Here is a 22,796-nt window from a genome sequence, read left to right on the forward strand (position 1 = left end):
GCTTTCCTAAATGTTTTAACATTGCGGTGTATTTCCAGCTTGGTGACTGTTTTAGTGCATAATATATGTCACCATCTCAGTGTTTCTCTGCTAAATTTTGAGGCCTCAAACTCTTTTTGTCATAGATCAACCATTTCAAAGCTTCAGGAAACTAACAATAATAAACAAGGTATGAACTATGAAGTTAAAAGTAGTTTTAAATGGTTTAGGTTTGGTTGGTGACAGTAATTCAGTAACAGACTAATAAAAACCTTTTACCCACTCATTTGAAGCTAGTAACTTAGGGTTGAGCAACATTGCCCCATGTTTTCTCATGTCAAGATAAATAAACTCAACTCGACAACAATTTAACAAGGAATTTACCAACATTTTGTCAAAAACAATGAGAAGTTTAAAACTACAAAAACATTAAAACAATTACTATAACGCTATCTCCGGACTGACAAAATGAAACACAAGGGCGCACTCAAGCTTTTAAATAATGTAGAACAAAAATTTAGAAAGACAACAACAGCAATAAAAAATACGCCGTTTGTGACAAAAGCGGGCACAACAGTGACAAGTTGACAACACATTCTATCACGTCATGTGATTATAGAATACAGATTGACGGTAAAAGATATCAGGTAAAATGAAATAATATTTTTTAGTATTTTATTAATACCAAATTGAAACGCAAAAGAACTACTAAAATATTAATCGTTTCATAAATTTTGTACTTTGTATTGAATTAACAATTTTAAAACGTAATATTCTTTAATTTAACTTCATGAAAACAATGTCAAAATATTTCTTAACTATACCTCAAAATACTGATTCCGGACCATTCATAACTACGAATTTAGTGAATTATGTAATGAATTTCTATGATTTTGTTTGTTTGCTTCATTTTATGCCCTGTTTAAAGAAAGTCTTTTTAGACTTGGCATTTCGTGACCTTGATTTAGTTTGACCCTTCGGGAGCCACTGGGTTGGAGCAATGTTGCTCAAGGAGCACAAGCGACCAAGATAGGATTAGAACCCACAACCTCGTGAACACAAGGCGGTTGCGCTAAACCCTAGGCGATTTGTAGATTGACTGTAAACACATACAGCCCTCGCCGTTTCACGTCGATTTTGCAGTTTTTTACGCCAACCCGACTTTACAAATTCAACTGGATTACGTCCGATTGCACTGATCACAAAGCTGTGTTTTTTTACGAGATTGAGTTCGTTAAATTTTTACCCTCGGTGGGCGACAACAACGCTTGCCCTGGCCTTGCCTGCATTGTTTTGCTGGTCAGCTAGATCTACTTTTTTCGCTTTTTAGGGAATGGATGACTTTAATTTAACCAAAAGATTCTATGGCAACACAATTAAGTGACCGAGACAGAACTAGGATGTGTTAACTAGGCCTACTTCTGGCGTTTTATGTCATCCTTGAAATAAGTCTTGATATTTCTTTGATCTTGTCCGACATAGTTTTTGTTGTCTAGATAGGCTATACATCTGCTCGTTTGTGTCCGTGTTGATTTTATTGCCGAATATCGCTTAGTTTTTCAGTAATGGCAGTGTTTGTTTGCACGAAAAAAATCCGCAGGTTTGTAGGTCTACGTTCGTAAGCAATTTTTATGCACATATAAAACGGCTAAAAGTAGTTTAACAGTGCAGCTTTCTTTTTTTTATTTGCAAAGACTTAAATTAAGCTCAGTCGTTTAAGTTTCAACAGATCAAAATTCCCGTCGTAAAATCAAATGATCTATTCGTTTCTATCTCGAGGTCGTGTAAGCTCCATAAGCAATTCCATGAAAAATGTCTCATTATAACTTTCCACCAAATTACATGGCACAAAAGTCATTAGGCTGTCATGACTTGTTACATATTCTTGTGGAAAAAGGCCACATGCGGCATGTGATTAAAGGGCATGCTAATGTTTATACTCTCAAAAAATAGCGCTTTGCAGACAGTTTAGATGACAATGTTTCTTTTTGTGAAAATGTACCACTCATAAGAAAAAATACAAAGGCCTATGCCTTTACTTGTTTAAGTATAAATTTAGGCAAACCAGAACAACTCCTTGTCATCTAGATTGCATTCATGTAGGTCAGAAAAGTTGGGTCGGGCCGGACCTAAGTTTAAATAAAAGAGTTTGGTTCGGGGCAGACTTCACAATGGTCGGCCTCTTTGTGCTGCAATTTCACTACCATTCGGGCCTGATAGGGGTTGTTTTTTTAGAACACCAGATTCAGGCCTAGTTTTTGGCTGGTAGGCTAAGCTAAACTTTTGTGTTGGGGCCTGCTTCTGGTTTTCTGTAAATCAACGAATGAGACTTCTATTGTCGTTTTATGCCTAGGGTTTTTGCACAAAAATGCTGCTAAAGCGTTCTGCTCCCGGTATTTTACAACATTCCCAAAACGTGCACGACAAATTACTGAATTCTGGCAACGACTTGGTTTCTTCGGCATTCGTGCAAAACATTTCCTGCCGGATTTGTCACGTATGCGACAAAAACAAAAATACACTTCAATCGTTCCAAAATAACGTAATTAATGACTGGAAAAATATCACATAAGGCTTAAAAGCGTTGCTGATTGAGGATTGTTGCTTATTGCAGTCATCGGCAGCGGGCAAAAATGAAGAAAGAATTTGTAGGTTTCGTCGCGTTGGTGTTGTTCGTTAGTTTAAGCGCTGCTGGAGCACCTAGTAGGTTTTCGTTTCTCAAAGATTTATTTAAATGGATTCTGTTATTGAATGAATTGATTTTCAATTTACAGCAAACTGTGTGTATCACGTGTAAATAAGAAAAACACATCCGGTTGCAAATAAAAAGTCATAAAATCACCTAAGCGTATAATGACGAAATGAAACAAACTGTCAAAAAAAACATGTGTAGCGGGGATTCCCCATCCCTGAAAATGTTGTTTGTTTAGGTTTCCAAAATACAAAGCCCAGGATCTCTTTTTTATGCACTTTGTGCTTTTTCCGTAAAATTGTAAAGTTGACGCACTTTCGTATTTTTTGTAGCAAGTATAAAACGTATACTAACACTGCAACACACACTGTGAATTGGCCAGCGGCAACTGAACAGAAATTAATGAGCTAAATAAAGTTTTGCATTTGTTTTAGCTTGCCCATCCAACCAGATCTATATGAGATGTCCCCCATGTATTTGGCAATGTGACCAAGACCCAGCCACTACTTCATGTCCAGCAGTATGTAAATCTTATGGCTGCTCCTGTCCTAATGGAACTCTGTGGGATGGAGAAAATTGTGTGGAAACATGTCCAGGTATGTTATACACATTTCTGTTGTAGCACTGCCTACAGGCCTACTTGGTTCAGAACAAGTTGTGTGTATATTCCATGCTGGCCAAAACACATGGACACACTTTTAGGAAAAGAATAACTTTGAAATAGTCATACAGAACTGAAACCAATACCTGATTGTGTCTAATAGAACCGATCTGGTACCAATGCAAAGAAGCATTGGTAAAATTGGCTTTTGGCTTCTGGAGGAGTTGGTGGTCCAAAGCATTGCTGCGTTTGAAACACTTTTCTGATTGCGACCACTACATATTTATGCCAACCAGTTTTTTTGTCCTTTTATTATAAAATAAATTTATGCGTAAAGTTGTTATTTGTCAATTATAACCTGTTGCTAATCATATGCCAAATTGTTTATTTAGTCTGCCCCTCTAATCAACGATTCGACACTTGTGGGACATGTAACATTCCATGTGACCAGCAAAGCAACCCACAAGTTTGCACACTTGAGTGCAAGGTTGGATGTTTTTGCCCTTTTAACACATTTTTGGATGGACTCAATTGTGTGAATGCCAGTGATTGTCCACCAAGTAAGAAATTTATACTAGTATAAAATTAGTTTTTCCTGTGAGAAACACCTCTTCAAAAGCATACTTGACAAATCAACTGCGTTTCAATGAACATATGTTTGTTAACACAGCTTGCCCTGGCAACCAGCGCTACTCAACTTGTGGAGGATGCAACATTGCTTGTGATAATCGGAATGAAATCAATGTATGCCTGACAATCTGTAATGAAGGTTGTTTCTGTCCACCCAACACCTACTTAGATGGAGATAACTGTGTATCTGCTGGAGACTGCCCACCATTACCAACACCCTGTAAAACTTTAAAGCCACTTGTTTCAGCTTTTTGTTGTGAGATTGCATCACCAAGCAAACTGTTTGTTATATTGTTTCATATCCTGCTAAACTAACAACTGTAACATTTATACTCCTTTCATGCTAGCATGAGCAAAACCTATGTTGTATATTACTTATACTTATCAGAGTTGCAGAGGTATTTTTTTGCATCCAACTCTGATCCTAAAATCATTATATTGATTAGGATAGGATAACTTTTCTTTTTTAGTGGATTTTTTAGTAAAATGTTACTTTGTTTTAAATATTGATTTTGCACCCTCTATACCTGACCATTAGAATATTGATCATAAGAAATAGTCTCCAGGAATAATAGGTGTTGCAACCAGAATCGGACATAATTCTTCACATGTTTATTCAAATTATTTTTCTAAATTTAATTTTCAGCCTGTCCATCCAACCAAGTTTATGATTTTTGTCCTCGTTGCATTTGGAAATGTGGACAGGACACCACAAATTGTGATGCCAGTTGCAAACCTGGTTGTGTTTGTCCTGTAGGACTTATATGGGATGGGACTGATTGTGTTGAAGTTTGCCCAAGTGAGACTTTTTTGTCAAAAGCAATTTATATTTGTGAAATTGGCAGATGGGCTAATTAGCAAGTATTTTTCAATTGATAAATAAGGCTAGGTGATTTAAATCAAACCTCATAAAGGTTGTATCAAACTCATTTTGGGTTAAGTTACCCAGCATAGAATAAATGAAATAAATAAAATGGTTTATATCCATCCCAACCTAAAGTCCCAGGCCAATTTTCATATTGACCCAGGCCAATTCCAAGTTCTATGGCAATCTTATTTTAAACCTTTGATAAACTCACCTGAACTGAAATATGTCTTTTTTGTTGTTGTAGCTTGTCCATCTAATCAGGTTTTCGACACTTGTCCTGACTGCATTTGGAAATGTGACCAGGATCCTGCGAGCACAGTTTGTCCTGACTTTTGCATTCCCCGTTGTTCATGTCCCAAAGGAACCAAATGGGATGGAAGTTTTTGTGTGGATTCATGTCCCAGTAAGTTTTAACATCGCATAAATTGTACCATCACAGGTTTCTGTAGGATTGTAGGAAGTGAGATGGCAAACAAAATGTCACAAGTGAACAAATTGGTAAGGCATATACCCTGGTATTTTAAATGCTATTATTTACTAAGTTTCTGTAGTTGTTTTTGCACAACCTGATCATAGAAATACAATTTTGGTGTTGAAAATACACATGGACAAAACAAAAAGGTTTCAAAAAAATGCTGTTTTTGTAAACATTTACTGATAGTTATGAGCAAGCAAAATTGAAACTAAAATGTTTCTGACACTTGACTAATTCAAACAACAACACTAAAATTAATTTTATTTTTTTGCAAAAAAGGCAAAAACTTTTACAGCTGAAGCAACCAAACAGTTTGATCACTATGTGCAAGGTTATTGGGTTGACTCCCACCTTAATATTGCATACATTTAGCAATAAACTATTCGCATTACTTCAATCAAGTTTGTGTTAGTGGCTGATTCTAGATTAAAGTGACAAACTATCCAAACCAATCAAAATACAACATTTGCAATTCTAGCAGAACAATAATGACTCGGTGGCCCACCAAATCTGCAATACAAAAAAGTATGTTGAAATCTGAATTTTTTTACTTTAGTTTGTCCAGGCAACCAGATATTCAGCACATGTGGAACCTGCAATACTCCTTGCGCTCTGATTGACAATCCACCAATTTGTACACTGGAGTGCAAGATTGGATGCTTTTGTCCATTCAACACTTATCTGCTTGGTGATGTTTGTGTCAACAGAACTGACTGTCCTGCAAGTAAGCTGCCTGTGAATTTACACAAACTTTTATTGGGAAAAAAAACTTTTTTACCTCAAACTGTGGTACGCTGGAACTTTTTAGGTGGTACGCAAGTAGTTTTCTGCTATACCTAATTTAAGATCTAAAATTGCAACTCAACTGACCCAACTGATCGGCCCTGGTTTGGGCATTCTTTGAAATTGCTAAATGTGCTAACCAGGTTGAGTAAAGGGGCCTATATCTTGGTCTATGCATTCAAGCAGGGTTTAGTGGTACACAGCAATAGAAAAAGTTGTCAGGTGGTACGCGATCCATCTAAGTTTGAGAACCACTGCACTAACAAATATTCGCCAAAGCTTACTTTATTCAGTGCTGTTTGAAAAACAGAAACGCTATGACAAAGCTTTGCCATTTCAGTTTTGTGGAAAGCATAGTATACAAATTACTGTGAAGAAGATCAATTAGTCAGTTTAGTAAATTTCATGTGGGTATTGTTCTAAATTGTAACCTTATTATCTTTCAAAATTGTATGCTGAAACTCCACATTCCATGGCTACCTGTGGCTCCATACCTAACCTAATAGTATTTTTTACTGTGCTTCTATTTTCAGCTTGTCCAGCGAACCAGGTGTACGATCCTTGTCCTCGATGCATTTGGACTTGTGGGCAGGACCCAGCCTCAACTACATGTTTAGCTGGTTGCAACCCTGGTTGTGCTTGTCCTGTAGGGCTTTCATGGAATGGGACCTACTGTGTTGAAACTTGCCCAAGTATGATTTTTTAAGTAAAAAAACTCCAACAACAACGTGAAAGTGGAACCTGTGAATTAAAAATATGTTTTGGGGGAAAAAGGAAAAAAACTAGAAGGGTGGCTTAGCACATTTTGTCGTTGCACATACACTATAACCTATTTTAAAACATAAATATATTTCCTATGCTTATTATGGGTCCCCTTCCCTGAAGGGGACACATATTGATTTTACTCAAATTGTTTTTTTCTTTTTTTTTCTTCTTTTTTCTTCTCCCCAAAGTTTGTCCGACTCGTTTTTTCATCAAATCGTTGATGGATTTGCATGAAATTTACACAGATGGTAGATGTAGTTATGTAGATGTGCATCCCACTTTGTTTTTGTTGATAACCCCAGTATTTACCCCGCTAGCCCCCTAAAATGGGTATTTTTTCCCCAAAGTTTGTCCGACTCGCTTTCCATCAAATGTTTGATGGATTTGGCTGAAATTTACACAGATGGTAGATGTAGTTATGTAGATGTGCTTCCCACTTCGTTTTTGTTGATAACCCCAGTATTTACCCCGCTAGCCCCCTAAAATGGGTGAGTTTTTAAACAGTGTCAGAATTGGCTGAAATTTGGATAGCTTGTAGAGTATGCCATTTATAGATGTCGATTGGTGTGTTCAACCATGTAGCCCCATCATTTACCCCACAAGCCCCTAAAGTGTAAAACATATTTGTATGTTACTGGGCACCACAAACGAAAGATTTCTTTGGAGCAATAGTGTTACAAGGGCAACCAGTTGTTTGTTGCTTGTTGGTGGTCGTTTTTGCGCCATGGCAGTTAGGGGCTTGTTAACAGCCCTATGACGTCAGAAACAGTAACGGTTGTTGCTCAAAACACCTCTAGTGGTCGAAATTTTAAACATTTGCGGATTGGGCTGAAATTTTGCAGTACTATTGATTGAGTCATTGTGTTTTTTATATATTTTTTAGTTTGTGTGTCGAACCCAATTAGTTGCCCTACTAGCCCCCTAAAATGGGTCAGTTTTTTAAAACGTTAAGTAGGACATACTTCAAACAATATCTGGGGTGAATCTAATTTTATAGTTTGTATTCTACATAGTATTATTATTTAAGCCCAGTGCCGATCACTGTGTTTTACCTTACAACACCCGACTTTTGCATGGTTATCTCTTGAAATGCATTATCTACAACTTTGCATGTGTGGGGACCCATGAGTTTTTGCCTGCAGAAACGACTAAAGTTATAAAAGACGGTGACTAATATGGGACCCAATGCAAAATAAGCATAGGAAATATATTTATGTTTTAAAATAGGTTATAGTGTATATGCAAGGGCAATATGTGCTAAGCCACCCTTCTAGTTTTGTATTGGGTCCCATATTAGCCATCGTCTTTTATAACCTTAGTTGTTTCTGCAGGCAGAAACTCGTGGGTCCCCACACGTAAAGTTCAAAATAGTGCATTTCAAGAGAGAACCATAGTCCACATGCTAACCAAATTTTAGCCAATTCTGACACTGTTTTATAAACTTACCCATTTTAGGGGGCTAGTAAGGTTACTAATGGGGTTTGGCACTAAACTAAAAAATATGAAGCCTCAATGACTCAATCAATAGTACTGCAAAATTTCAGACCAATCTGCCAATGTTTAAAAAATCGACCACTAGAGGTGTTTTGAGCAACGACTTCTTAATGCTTCTGACATCATAGGACTTTGAGAAACCCCTAACTGCCATGGCGCAAAAATGTCCACCAAGCAACCTACCATGCAACTGGTTGCTCTTGTAACACTATTGCGCTATAGAATTTTTTCGTTTGTGCCGCCCAGTAACATACAAATATGTTTTAAATGCTTGTGGGGTAAATGTTGGGGCTACAGGGTTGAACACAACAATTGACACCTATAAATGTCATACTCTACAAGCTATCCAAATTTTAGCCAATTCTAACATTGTTTACAAACTCACCCATTTTGGCTAGCGAGGTAAATACTGGGGTTATCAACAAAAACGAAGTGGTATGCACATCCACATAACTATATCTACCATCTGTGTAAATTTCATCCAAGTCCATTAAACATTTGATGGAAAAATCGGACAAACTTTGGGAACAAAAACAAAACCAATTTGAGTAAAATCAATATGTGTCCCCTTCAGGGAAGGGGACCCATAATAACTCCTACTGCTCAGTTAAGAATATAATATTTTCATAAATAAACACAACACATTCCGATGTTGCTTTTTCATAGCTTGTCCAGCCAATCAAGAATTTAGCACCTGTGGAGGTTGCGATATTTCATGTGAAAACAAAGACACTCCTCAACTTTGCACACTAGACTGCAAGATTGGATGTTTCTGTCCATTTAACACATTCTGGGATGGAAGTAGATGTGTGAATTACACTGACTGCCCAGCAGGTTTGTAGAGGAATTTTTTTTCGAAAATTACCGGTGTCAAAATGCTTATACCAAAATCTGCCCTGCAATTTTCTAAAGCTAAAACTGTGACAAAAATGTTTATCTGTAGAAAAAATATAAAACATGGTACATTAAACGTATTGGCACAAAGTAAGTCATAAGGTTTAAGAAATGACTTTTTATTATGTAAAATATTAAATAATGGCATATACTCAGAATGTGACTCGTCACTGAATGAAGTATGGAACACTTGTGCTGCTCCATGTGATGCAACTTGCGATGACAGAGAAAAACCTTGCAGTTTGTTAAAGCCCTGCACAAAACGCTGTGCATGTGAAGTTGGTTATGTTCGAGATCACAATCAAAAATGTGTTGCAATTGAAGACTGCCCCCCAGGTAAACCTTGCTTGGGCTCTACTATATGTGGCAGAATTTAGTTCTGAGGTGTATTAAGCTCCTTATAAATTTGTTAGTCATTTGGCTGCAGATTTTTTAACCTAATAGTATTTTTTTACTGTGCTTATGTTTTCAGCTTGTCCAGCAAATCAGGTGTACGATTCTTGTCCTCGATGCATTTGGACTTGTGGGCAGGACCCAGCCTCAACTACATGTTTTGCTGGTTGCAATCCTGGTTGTGCTTGTCCTGTAGGGCTTTCATGGAATGGGACCTACTGTGTTGAAACTTGCCCAAGTATGATATTTTAAGTAAAAATCTCTCCAACTGTGATAGCTTAAACTAAAAATGTTTATAGTGTGAAAGGGATTAGAGGAACTTCTATTGCTCAGTTAAGAAACAAATATTTTCACATAGCTGTTTTCATTTTAGCTTGTCCGGCCAATCAAGAATTTAGCACCTGTGGAGGTTGTGATATTTCATGTGAAAACAAAGACACTCCTCAACCTTGCACACTAGACTGCAAGATTGGTTGTTTCTGTCCATTCAACACATTTTGGGATGGAAGTCGATGTGTGAATTACACTGACTGTCCAGAAGGTTAGTAGAGGAAATTTTTCTAGTAAATTACTGGTATCACAATGCTTATCCCAAAATCTGCCCCGCAGGGTCCTAAAGCTTGAACTGTGACAAAAACTTTTATCTGCAGAACAAATTGAAGTATAGTACGTTAAACTTACTGGCACTAAATGAGTCCTAAAGTGTGTGAAATGATTTTTGCCATATTGAAAAGTATTAAACAATGGCTTATATTTAGAATGTGACTCATCACTAAATGAAGTATGGAACACTTGTGCTGCCCCATGTGATGCAACTTGCGATGACAGAGAAAAACCTTGCAGTTTGTTAAAGCCCTGCACAAAACGCTGCGCATGTGAAGTTGGTAATGTTCGAGACCACAATCAAAAATGTGTTGCAATCGAAGACTGTCCCCCAGGTAAATCTTGGGTTGTACTGTATAAAGCAGAAATTCAGTTCTGTGGTTTACTAAGCTCCTTTTAAGTTTATTGTTGTTAGGTCATTTGGCTGCAGATTATTTAACCTAATAATATTTTTCACTGGGCTTACATTTTCAGCGTGCCCAGCAAACCAGGTGTATGATTCTTGTCCTCGGTGCATTTGGACGTGCGGACAGGACCCAGCCTCAACTACATGCTTTGCTAGTTGCAATCCTGGTTGTGCTTGTCCTGTAGGGCTTTCATGGAATGGGACCTACTGTGTTGAAACTTGTCCAAGTATAATTTTTTTTGTTTATGAAAATCAAAAAAACAAACAAACAATGCCTTGGGTTGAACGTGAAATTGTTGTTTGTATTACAGCCTGTCCAGCGAATCAACAATTTAGCACCTGTGGAGGTTGTGATATTTCATGTGAAAACAAAGACACTCCTCAACCTTGCACACTAGACTGCAAGATTGGTTGTTTCTGTCCATTCAACACGTTTTGGGATGGAAGTAAATGTGTGAATTACACAGACTGCCCTCCAGGTTTGTACATTTTTTTGTGGAAATAAAGCACCACCCTTTTATCCTAAAAGTAAACTTCGGCAGATAACATAGAAATAATGTGTATAATTTGATCCAACGTAGTTTGTGATGCAACCTTGAATGAGATGTTCACCACATGTGCTGCTCCATGTGATGCTACTTGTCTTGAGCCCCAGAAACTATGCAGTCTCCAGGAAATATGTGTGCCAAGATGTGCTTGTCCATCAGGGTTTGTTAGAAACATCCATAATGTTTGCATTGAGCTGGCCCAATGCAAAGGTTAGTGCTTAACTAAACAAATGTTTCTCAACCTTTTTCCAATGTGGCCAAGCGAACATTTCATTAAAATCTTGTCACTTACAATATCAATGTGATAATCTTATCCCATTTAAAGCATTGCTGTAACACATATACATTTTGTTTAAAAGTATGGATTATCATTCTTATCCGCAGTGGATTGGAAAGTAGAACTTTTAATTAGCTCTGTGACTAATTTGAAAACTGCTCTTGGGGCCCACAGGTTTAAGAAACTCAGACCTAAACCAAGGGTTACATTAGGAAAGGCTTGTTATGAGTAATCTTCGGTAACTCAAATGACAATAAAGGTACAAAAAACTGGTAAATGCAAAGATACAAAAAATAGAATGTAGATTTGAACCCATTTCTTACAACATCTTATCAGAAAAGCAAACTATGCATGTCATGAAGAAAATGATACAATGTCACCAAAAGCTTAAAGGATATGCTGTTTGTTACATATGCCAGCTTTTCAGTCACGGAATAGTCAAACCAAGTGTATTGTAAATAGCGTGAAAAATGTGTGCACTGTTTCAAATTTACCTGAATTTGGATAGCATCATTGTTTTAATAATAAGATTTTCATATTTATTTTTTCATGACCAGACTGTAACCCAGCATTAAATGAAAAGTGGGAGGTTTGTGCCAAACCGTGTGACAGAACTTGTGCCCGTCTTCAACCATATTGTTCTATGTGGGGTCCATGTACAAGTCGGTGTACATGTCCTGATGGTTATTTCCGCAACTCGAAAAAAGTTTGTGTTTCGCAGGTTGGGTGTCACGGCAAGTGTTTATTTTGTACAATTGGATTATTGTATTAAAAATGTTAATTTTTTGACTGGACAAAAAGGTTTCTTTTGTTAGTAGTTTTTTTTTTTTTAAATAAGTTCAATATTTTCTAGAAATGTTTATTTGTAAAAATAATAAGATAATATGCAGCTTTATGTTTAAAATGCTGACAAGTTAATTCTAAAATAAACAATTGTACCATACCGTATTTACTCGATTATAAGCCGCCCTCCATTGTAAGCCGCATGTTGAGGTGTTAAAAAATAATGTAAGCCGCCCTCGATTGTAAGCCGCATGCTGGAATTTTTGATAGTATTGTTTCTTAATACATCTTTCTGTTGATGTATGGTATGACTATTTGCCCATATCTGTTAGTTACATTAATAACTGAACCCAACAGAACGTATATCGACGTATAATCTGTACACGCATACATGTTTTGAACCCCAAATAATTTAAAATGTTGGAGTGTAGAAATAATTTCGGTATAAAATTAAAATATAAGCCGCCCTCGATTATAAGCCGCACAAACGGCAGCTAAAAAACAAATAAGCCACGGCTTACAATCGAGTAAATACGGTATAACCACAAAAAGTGGGTATCATGTCAAATACCCTAAAAACCTCAAGCAACATAGGGTTTAGTCATTACAGCACATATTGTAGCTACCTTTCTGTAAAAAATCATCTTTTAGGTTGTAATGCAACACTGAATGAATTTTGGTATCCGTGCACATCAAGCTGTGATGCAACATGTGATAATTTGTCAAAGCATTGCAGTCAATGGAACTCATGCACTGCAAGATGTGGATGCCCATATGGACATGTTCGGGGTGCGGACAATGTCTGTGTATCTAAATTTTCCTGTGCAGGTAAAGTTAATGTGTTTCCAAAAAAATATAACAATTGTTCATTGATTATTATTTAAACTGGTGTTTCCTAAACTGTTCCTACTTGTGTACCACTTGTAGGCTTCAAAGATTACATACAATTTAATACTTATATTAATATAATTGGGGCACAAAAATACAGTTGTGTTACTTTTGGCATCTTAATGATTTTGCTCTTGTACATTAAGTATGGCTCTGTACCACCTGAAAGGCCTGTCTATACTGATGCTGGTATGCATAACACAGTTTAAATTTTTCTGGTCTGTAAGTAGGTTTTTTGGTTTGTATGAAGGCTTTATGGCCAGTATTAGAAGTAGTGATTGCTTGATCATAAGGGAAAACAAATGCCAGTTCAGAATGGAAAGAATTCTTGCCCTGTTTGACATTACGTATCAACATTCATACAAACAGAGCCATAGTTGTTAAATTTTTTTGAGGGGTTTAGTTCCAGATGGGGTTAAATTTGTTTAAGTGCTAAAACATCGCTTGTATGCATACCACAGTTTGGCAAGATTGATGATTTTACCTTTTTCTTGTTTTTTAGGTGCCTGTCCACTCCATCTACCCCAGGTACAATGTAAAAGAGCACCATGTTTAGATGCTGAATGTTCACATGTACCTGAAGCAAAATGTGTCAACAATTATTGTGGTGGATGTTCTGCCGATTTCTATGAAGATGACGAAAAAATCACAAATGAAGAATGCAATGGTCAGTTTTCCAGCTACTTTCTAGTATAATTGTTTTGTGATTATCAAATTTGTGGTTTGCAATCTACAAGTGGTCAAATGTGTAGCACTAGTTTTCACATGAACATTGGATTAAATCCCAATCTCAAAACAATGAAAAAATGTTTTATTTCTATTAGAGCTGTTAATATTCATTAGTAAACTTTGACAAAGATATTTCCAGCAAAAAATGACAAAAAATATATCTTTTACAATGCACCAATTAAGTTTTTAATACTACATAATGTTGAACAATAAAACATATATATATATATATTTAGGATGTGATCCTTCACTGAATGAAGTATGGAGCACTTGTGCTGCTCCGTGTGATGCAACTTGCAAGGACAAAACAAAGCCATGCAGTTTGTTAAGGCGCTGCGCAAAACGTTGCACATGTAAAGTTGGTTATGTTCGAGACCACGCCGCAAAATGTGTTCCAATTGAAGAATGCCGACCAGGTAAGTCATGTTTGAGTTAAACCGAATGTGACATAGATTTTTTTTTATTTAACTTGGTTGCATTAGCTTTTATTACAGCAATGTTTTTTCACTTTGCATAACATTATTTTTAGACTGCCCTGCCAATCAGGAATATTTCCACAGCAAACCGTGTGATTGGAAATGTGAGCCATCTTTTGACTTTATTTTTTGTCGTTTCTACTCACCTCCTGGCTGTGCATGTCGCTATCCTACCTTGTGGAATGGAACATATTGCGTTCCAAGCTCCCAGTGCCCATCGGATGGTAACACTATTTTTAATGTATATGTTAATTCACAGCAAGTACCTGAAAAAAAATGGTGTGTCAATTTGCTTTTATCACAAAGGATTCATAATAAAGAAATGTGCATTTGATAGTTTTAGTTTTCAACACCATTTTTAAATTTTGACAAGACTGAGACAAAATTTTGGGTTTGTTTTTTTAAATGTTTTTTGACAATCAGGCGACAGTCTAAAAACTGAAAATTGCCTTTTCTCATGTCATTATGCAACAAGTCGAAAGGCATTAGTGAAAACAGGGTCTTTGTAATTAAATAAAGTAGTGACAAAAAGCAAACAAAAGCAGTGGTTCTGGTTTTTGCTCACAATCAAGTCCAACATAAAAAGTAGTAAACTCTGGCTAAAATTTTAAAAGTTTAACAACATAACATGATTTGCAGAAGAAGAAGAACATGATGATGATTGTCCATGGGGAGTCCCTATAGCTGCATGTTTTCTATCGCCTTGTTCAACTGCATCTTGCCCTGCTCACCCTGAAGCAACATGCAAGAACAACTACTGTGGAGGCTGTAATGCTATTTTCAGTCTAAATGGAGAAGAGCTAGATGATGATGATTGTGGTAAATTTATTTGTATTAACATACACAAATGTAGAGAACATGGTAAACTTAACAGGCAACCTAGTGTGGACATAAACAAATTAAGAGCTAAACATGCATTTCCGAAAAAAAAAAACAGTGATGTACTGATTAGCTAGTTTTACAAAGATTTGGTTTTAGTCAAACAGCCAAAATTGAATCTTTTACAGATCAATGCAAAAACTCTAACTCTACAATGAATAAAATCACAAGAACTATTAAAATGTTATACTATTATTGTTCTGTCCACTGCAGACAAATGTTTATTAATTCATTTGCATGCTGGCAACAACGGCCAAAGCAGTAAAACTGATGTTTTTATGGTAAAGCGTAGTATACAAATTGTGAGCACATAAATAATTCAGTTGATTTGGCTGAATTTCTTTTGCAAAAAAACAACGCTGAGTTTTGGGCTTGACCTATTTTAAAAAGTTTGGTGCTTTACTACAAAAACACCACTATATTTTCTGGTACATGTTAGTGCTTTACAGAGCTTACAGTTAAACCATTGTTCCTTTTTAGAATGGTGATTCACATGGATGCCTTGATGACATCATAAAGTTTCCTGCAGTCATTCCTAAGGATTAAAATCTATGATTCCTACTATCACCTTCATGCCCATAATCTCAAAGTTTCTTCTCATTATGTGTGTTAATTTTACATAATTTCATGCATAATTTCGATAAAATCACATTTGGATAAAATTCTTTACCTGTAATAGTACCCCAACTCTAAAACAGCTACAAATACAAACACATGAACTGCATAGTTTGTAATTGTGACCTGTACCATTCTGTAATCAGCCATGATGCAACTTACGTCAATAAAAAGACAAAATGGAAAAAAAAATGTGCTTTCAGTTTTCATAATTAAACATCCCCGTGAATTATCAAGACAGAATTGATGCTGGTATGTAAAAAATACTAGTTAAAATTATTACCATAAATTTTGCACAGACACTTCAAGATATAGAAGCGGAAGACAAATAAAAGTACCTATGTTTAGGCTTAATTGACACCAGGAAAGTTGTTGTATAACCATGGTGAAACTTTAACATACAAATGTATCGCACTGCAAAACAGAAAACTACTTGCACAGTTTTTTTTATAAACTTGTTTGTACATTTCATACTAAAGTCTTACACATGCAACAGTTTTAAATTTATACAGTAAATGCCTAAATATGGTTACAAAATGACCAAATTTACCTTGAAACAAGGAACACACTTTGATTTGAGTTTATTTAGATGCAACAACCTTTTGGTTCGACTGCCCTTCAGATAAATGTTCTGATGAGTGCAAGTAGGTCTTCGAAATAGAACACACTATACTACTATCTTTTAAGGCGCCCCGTCCTGTTCATTTTTCACAATTTAAAACATGCAAGACAAATCACCGGACGCTGGAAATGACCTGGTTTCGTCGTTATTCGTAAAGACGGAAACAGCAGAGACTCCAGCATTTGGTGTCTTCGGGAGGCGGGGTTGTGGCAATTCAGTGACAGGCTGTCACCTATCGCCTGTCAATGACACCCTGTCACAGATTTACTGACACCCTGTCACAAATTTACTGACACCCTGTCACAAATTTACTGACACCCTGTCACAGATTTACTGACACCCTGTCACTGATTCACTGACGCCCTGTCACTGATTCACTGACGCCCTGTCACTGATTCACTGACGCCCTGTCACTGATTTTGACACCCTGTCACAGATTTACTGACACCCTGTCACTGATTCACTGACGCCCTGTCACTGATTTATATTTTTGTTTAAAAAGAGTATTTTTCCTTTGTCGTTTGAAGAGCCAGGTTGCAGAAAGGGGTTTGAAATAAAGATTGAAAGCAGATTTGATGCACTGTTGGAAAATAATGTTCAAGAATTAACATCTGAGTTCTCTAAAATCATGAATGCGACTGTGATGAAAACTGGAACCAGAAACAAGCCTTGCTGGATAACACAGGAGATCTTGAATACATATGAGATAAGTGTGGCCCACGTGGACACAATATTTGATAGTCATGATACCAAAAAAGGTAAACTAATACCTCAAATCAAGAGTGTCTTATCTGAAGAACAAACAAGGGAAGGACATGATGGTACAGTCTACAGTCTTGTGAACCACTGGTCTAACAGATTGAATACTAGGTGAAAAAAAGAGACCACCATCAAGAACTTAGTCACAGAGGCCCTGTGGAGCACCATGAAGAAACATAGGATCAGTCTCTTCCTACACCTCCTGATCAAATCACTGTATAATATAAAGGTCATCAATGCTGTGTTAACCAATGGAAGTGCACTAAAATAGTTTAAGACTTTGGAGTATTTCAAGAGTGCATACTGTTGCCAATCTTGTTTAACATAGCTTTAATGGGTTAGCCATGTAACATGTCGCCATAGAACTCTTACATCACCATCATGCACAGGACCGACGAGGGAATAAGAAGACAAGGCAGGCCCAGAACGAACTGGCTTTGGCAATGTTCAGGGTGGACAGGAAAATAGATCATGGAATACAACAGACTAGCAAAGAATCAAGATAGATGGGAGAAATTGCCCCAGGGGTCCCCGGACTACAGCAGTGACTTACTGTGTTAAATGACTCTTTTGTTTGTTTTAACTAGCTTTTGTTTTGAGTTTTCCAAAAATATTGGTGTTGGTACAAAAACTTTTACAGTAATTCTAAAGCATGACAAACTATTTCAGACAGCTTTTATTACTGAACAAAAAACAACGAATTTATGAATGCTTAAAGTGAAGACAAGGTGTGATAAAGAACTTAAAAAGCTAAGCAAGCACACGATATTCTCTAGCTTTCAGTATATAGATTAATACTCTCCTGTAACAATGCAATTGACACTTAAAATTCAAAAAAAAATACCCATCTTAGGGGGGGTGCTACGTGCAAAATAATAAAAAATCAAACCACAATCACCCAATCAACACTTTTAAATTGTAACGCCGATAGGCGATTGTTTCCGGTGGTACTAAATACCGCATGGTATACCGCATGTTATAACATGGCAGGAAGTTGTAAAGGACTTGAATATGCCTTTACGAAAATATAGTTTTGCGAACTTTTGAAAGCGCTAACGGTTAGAGCTATTCTGGTTGGGTGAAGGTTTGTAATTAAAACAATGCTATAATCTGGTCTAATTTTCCCTTGTTGGGGCTTGTATTCTCGCATTTCACATACCATGCAGTATTTTAAGCAGAATAACATACGGTAACATGCAGTATTTAGTACCACCCATTGTTTCAGGCTGTCAAAACTGCCAAAGCAACCAGCCCGGAGTGTGTCGGATTATAAGAAAGGTTTATAACTTGGGCTGCTAGTGGGTTAAATACTGGAGCTGTTATGGCACATTTACATGACCATATCTACCATCTGGCGTGGACAGACTTCAGTTAAGAAAACAACAAATAGAATAAACCAATACACACATCCATAACATCACAATTTATAAGCAAACAGGACATTGCCAAGACTAGAAAATATTTAATGGTCTTACCAATACATTTTCATACCAAATGAAACAAAGCTTTGCCTTTATAAGAGCCATGGCATTTTAGCAGGCTAGTCTACAGCCATATTGAGAAGTTATATGTCAGGGATATCGCCATGAGGCGCTTTGTCCATGAAGCACAGTGTGAGGTACACTACCAACCCGAGTGAGGCTATAAGTAAAATCTTAATAGTCTGTGTGGAATTGAACTAAAACTGGTAAAGTTTAGTGCCTTGTTTACATAAAACGATTTAAACTTGCCTTAATTATATTGTATATCTTATACTCAGGGTCGCCATCCTATTCTTATTTCGAAGACTTGACCTTATTTTGAAAGGCAAGGTCTTTAAAAAGTTTATTTTCCTTATTTCTAAGAAATGTCATTGATTTAGACTTGAGTCCTCAAGTCAAATCCCTACTACAAGTAAACCTGAGTTGTCATGAGATGTAAGTATTTTCTGTATACAAGCAGTTGCTCGAATAGATTGTTTCTGGCAAAAGACTAGCCTGCTAAAATGCCATGGCTCTTATTTCTATGGTGGACCTTCTTCCAGCGACTCATAACTTGCTTGATGGCGAAACTTGTGGATCTTCGTAGCACCCAGTGGTTTCATCCATTTCGATGTCACAAACGGCAAGTAAACATCGGCGGAACTTTTGCAAATGACCGAGCACCTAAAAAAATGAAATGTGGTATTCAATTTGGATAGAGTAAATACAGAACAGTCTGGAGATGGTGTTTTACTGAAATAAGACACCAGTATTGATTTTTTCCACATAATCAGACCTTGCACTGCCACACAACAGATAATGCTGGTAAAACACCTTAAACAGGATCAAGTGTAATTTCCCTTATTAACCTTGTATCAATCCCCTTCCTTTCTGTGTTTAATGGAAAATCAGCATTAACTTGTTGCAGATCTTTAATTCTGACAAGGTTTCAAGGTGGTCATCGAGTTTTCCAATGAAGTCTTCTTGTAGTTCTGTGTTTCACTGTAGTGTGACTGTAGCACATGGTTGTTCGTCATCACTCTGACAGTGTTGGTCCTTGTTACGAACATAGTTCTGCCAGTTTCTGAAGGTTTTTCTTTGTCAAACAAACCTACATAGTAAAGACAAAAAAAATTAAAATTATGTAATCTTATGAAAATTGGCAAATTTGGGCATCGAATTTTTGGAGTAACACAATTTTGTGCACTTTTACGGTGTGAAAAAGTACCTTGAATGCCAAATGGCAGTGAAAAGTCTATCATCTCTATCAAGTTGTTGCTGCTGTAATCTTCTCCTCATTTGAACATCTTCATCTGCACTTATTGTGGCTGTCCTCAGTGTGTGTGTCCACTACGAGTTGTGCCAGTAAAGTTTTGGTATCTAATTGCCTGGAGAAATGTTAAGAATTTCTGATTGAAGTTTTAATATTTACTATGGCACACAATACATAAACTGTTCAAATTTTACCTACTGCACAAAAGCAGCCTAAATTGTTTAACTTAATATTATTGAAATTTTACAAACAAAATTTATGGGCTAATACTTTTTGTCACATGATACAACATAAATTATTTTCCAGGCAATTTCCGACCAAGAAACCATGCCACAGAATTGTTTGGACTGACACAACTACAATTTAAAAAAGATAATAACGCAAATTTGCCTACCTGTAAAGTTTCACGTAGCACCTTGATGTTCCCCGATTTGTTGTCATTGAGAACATATTCTTTACAAGCATAGCAATATACATAGAGTTCATTGACATCAATCACTAATGGATGACCAGATTCCAAATAATGGTTTAATGCAGTGGTTCTTAACCGGTGGGAAATTTCCCACTAGTGGGAAATTTAATGTTTTTAGAGGGAAATTATGTGAGTTAGAAGTCACCAAACTTGGGCTTTTTTTATTAAATTAACCGTTGAAAGTTAATTTAATACAATATTTTCCGCAACAACATGTAAGATTAACTTCACCTAGTTTTGCAAGGCGCATAAAAATCCAACAATCGTTTGTTACGTCACAGACATTACTAAAAGTATCAATGACTTTGTTATTGTTCGCGAATAAATGCATTTGGTCTGTTGATTGTGATGCGATAAATGACTATTGCAAGTACATGACATATAAATAAGATTGCAGTATACCTTTAAGGTCCCGACAAAATCACTTCAAAAAATTTTTTTGATTAAAGAATAATTTTTTGTTAATGTTGGGCACAAAACATTATTATAAAAATAACAGAGGGGGAAATTAGAACTTGGTGATTTACTTTAATGGGAAACCACACCAAAAAGGTTAAGAACCACTGGTTTAATGCATGTTCATGGATATATCTGTAGGTTATATACCATTTTATAAATATTCAAATGGTCATCCAAAACAGTCCACACATTATTTATTCATTTTTATAGACTGTAGAACATTTTGTTTTGTGTTTTGACCATGGTTCCTACCTTCCACAAGCAACATTAGGGTAGCTTAGACATGTCCAAACAGACTCAGTTGTAAGGCAAGTGTTGCAGAGCCATCTTTGTGGGTTGACAACTGAATGACGTTCACCAATAGTCATGCGCAGTATGTGCTTGCAATTGCAAATGCTTAACTAAAACAAAATTTGCACAACCCATTAGTGCATGCTTATAGTTAAATTTAGGATTTTGATAAAACTCATCACATAACAATATTTTACAGCAGAGCTAGTAAAACCATTGAAAAATGGACTTTAAATTTAATGAACCATTTAAACCTTCAACACACCTCATACTCTGTGGAGAGTCTAAAACACGTGCATCTTGTAAGATATTGACTTGCTTGCTGATACACCATCCTGAAATAACACATTTGGTAACAAATCACTGTGTGTAATAAAAACGTTTTTGTAGAATGAACAAAAAGAGCATTTTCTGACTCGGACTTGAAAATATTTCAACAAATAAGAGATTTTAAAGTAAAATACTGTTATACACAAGAATTATTGAATCAATAATACATTATTCACTACAGAACTACAATTATTGATTGCTCGAACACATACATGTGAAAGATCAGTAGAGCGTTTCTGCTTCTGGTCAGCTTTCATCAAAGCTTCTGGACTCTTCCTGCCCATGTTTCCAAATGAAATTTGCGAACTCAATGAATTTGATTGTTTACCAAGTAACAAGCTATTTAAATTACAGAACCTATGGAATTCCTAACCTAACAAACACATAAAACATCCATACCAATTTAAACACACTTAGAAATTTATCGCACAGAGCGAATATAATTGGCTAAGTTGGCCACAAAATAACTTTAAAATAATGAACCATATTAAACTTAATTTTGTTTTTTAGCCATTTAACCCCTTTTAACAAACTCGAAACATGGTGATTCATTTGCAGTTGTTTTTTTCTTTATTTTGTCGAAACACAGTATTTTTTAAAATCTCTGGTTATATAATGTATAAAGTTAGATCTCCAAGTAGACATTGACAATTACAAATATGTGCACACAATTCAAAGGTGCAATTAAATACAACACCTCAAACACCAATAACAACAACCAAATACTTGTGTTAATCTTGGTTATCTTTAAATCTTGGGTTTGCAATCGTTAAATGTTTGTGGCTGTCTGCAAAAAAAAATAAAACAAAAAACATCAACAATTTTTTGTGTAAATATGGCAGAATCAGTTTAAATGGGTAAAAAGACATTACCACTCGTAACATTGTCCTGAAGCTAGGAAATTCTAGATGCACTATTTTTTTGAGCAGCTTTAAACGTGTTGGTCTTCATGTGTACAAAACGTTTTTTTGTTTGGAAACTCAGATAATCTCCTCTTTTTGCACATAACATTACATATTGTTAAATATTCAGATATGACAATGTGGCACAAAACAGAGGTTAGACATGTTTACATAATAAAAAAAAACTACTTAAAACAAATTGATTGAACTTTTTCGCCCTGTTAGAGCTCATCAGACTGCCTGGCAGGCAATGAAAGTTCAAAAACACACTTACCTTTGCTGCTTGCAGAATTTAAAGATTTTACCAAAAAGTCATGAGGTACATTTTTGCACGAAATTTAGATTTAAAACCTTTGCTGCTTGCAATTTTTAAAGAAAACCCTTACAAGCAAAGACCTAATAAATTGTGTTCATACTATCGCAAGAACGCAAGAACGCCCTGTCACCGAT

General features: G+C 36.2%; 2 protein-coding genes across 4 annotated transcripts; one reads left to right on the plus strand and one right to left on the minus strand.

Moving 5' to 3' along the window:
- Positions 1-2,252: 2,252 nt before the first annotated feature.
- LOC145210314 (zonadhesin-like) lies at positions 2,253-17,864 on the plus strand. The gene is made up of 24 exons (XM_080079979.1): positions 2,253-2,682; positions 3,106-3,267; positions 3,665-3,832; positions 3,943-4,122; positions 4,549-4,701; positions 5,015-5,173; positions 5,802-5,969; positions 6,562-6,720; positions 8,954-9,121; positions 9,338-9,517; positions 9,654-9,812; positions 9,948-10,115; positions 10,333-10,512; positions 10,652-10,810; positions 10,895-11,062; positions 11,165-11,341; positions 11,966-12,173; positions 12,299-12,321; positions 12,744-13,019; positions 13,582-13,746; positions 14,045-14,224; positions 14,338-14,508; positions 14,924-15,103; positions 15,644-17,864. The coding sequence occupies exons 1-24, from the start codon at positions 2,613-2,615 to the stop codon at positions 15,649-15,651; spliced, it is 3,789 nt and encodes a 1,262-aa protein (XP_079936105.1). The 5' UTR covers positions 2,253-2,612; the 3' UTR covers positions 15,652-17,864.
- LOC145236065 (ubiquitin carboxyl-terminal hydrolase 44-like) lies at positions 17,820-22,760 on the minus strand. 3 transcript variants are annotated; one of them, XR_013861934.1, is made up of 7 exons: positions 21,657-22,760; positions 21,380-21,449; positions 21,076-21,224; positions 20,287-20,345; positions 19,848-20,007; positions 19,489-19,730; positions 17,820-19,303 (listed from the first exon to the last, which is right to left on the minus strand). XR_013861934.1 is itself a non-coding variant. In XM_080099631.1 (4 exons), coding segments are annotated over exons 1-4 (243 nt in total). In that variant the 5' UTR covers positions 21,659-22,760; the 3' UTR covers positions 20,352-20,435. The 3 variants fall into 3 exon arrangements, 1 of the variants encoding a protein (XP_079955757.1); XR_013861935.1 differs by having other exon boundaries at positions 21,657-22,758; XM_080099631.1 differs by lacking the exons at positions 17,820-19,303; positions 19,489-19,730; positions 19,848-20,007; positions 20,287-20,345 and adding an exon at positions 20,352-20,457.
- Positions 22,761-22,796: the final 36 nt, after the last annotated feature.

The sequence above is a fragment of the Phallusia mammillata genome, chromosome 1 (genome assembly GCF_965637545.1).
Source record: "Phallusia mammillata chromosome 1, kaPhaMamm4.hap1.1, whole genome shotgun sequence".
In the NCBI taxonomy this organism is placed as follows: domain Eukaryota; kingdom Metazoa; phylum Chordata; class Ascidiacea; order Phlebobranchia; family Ascidiidae; genus Phallusia; species Phallusia mammillata.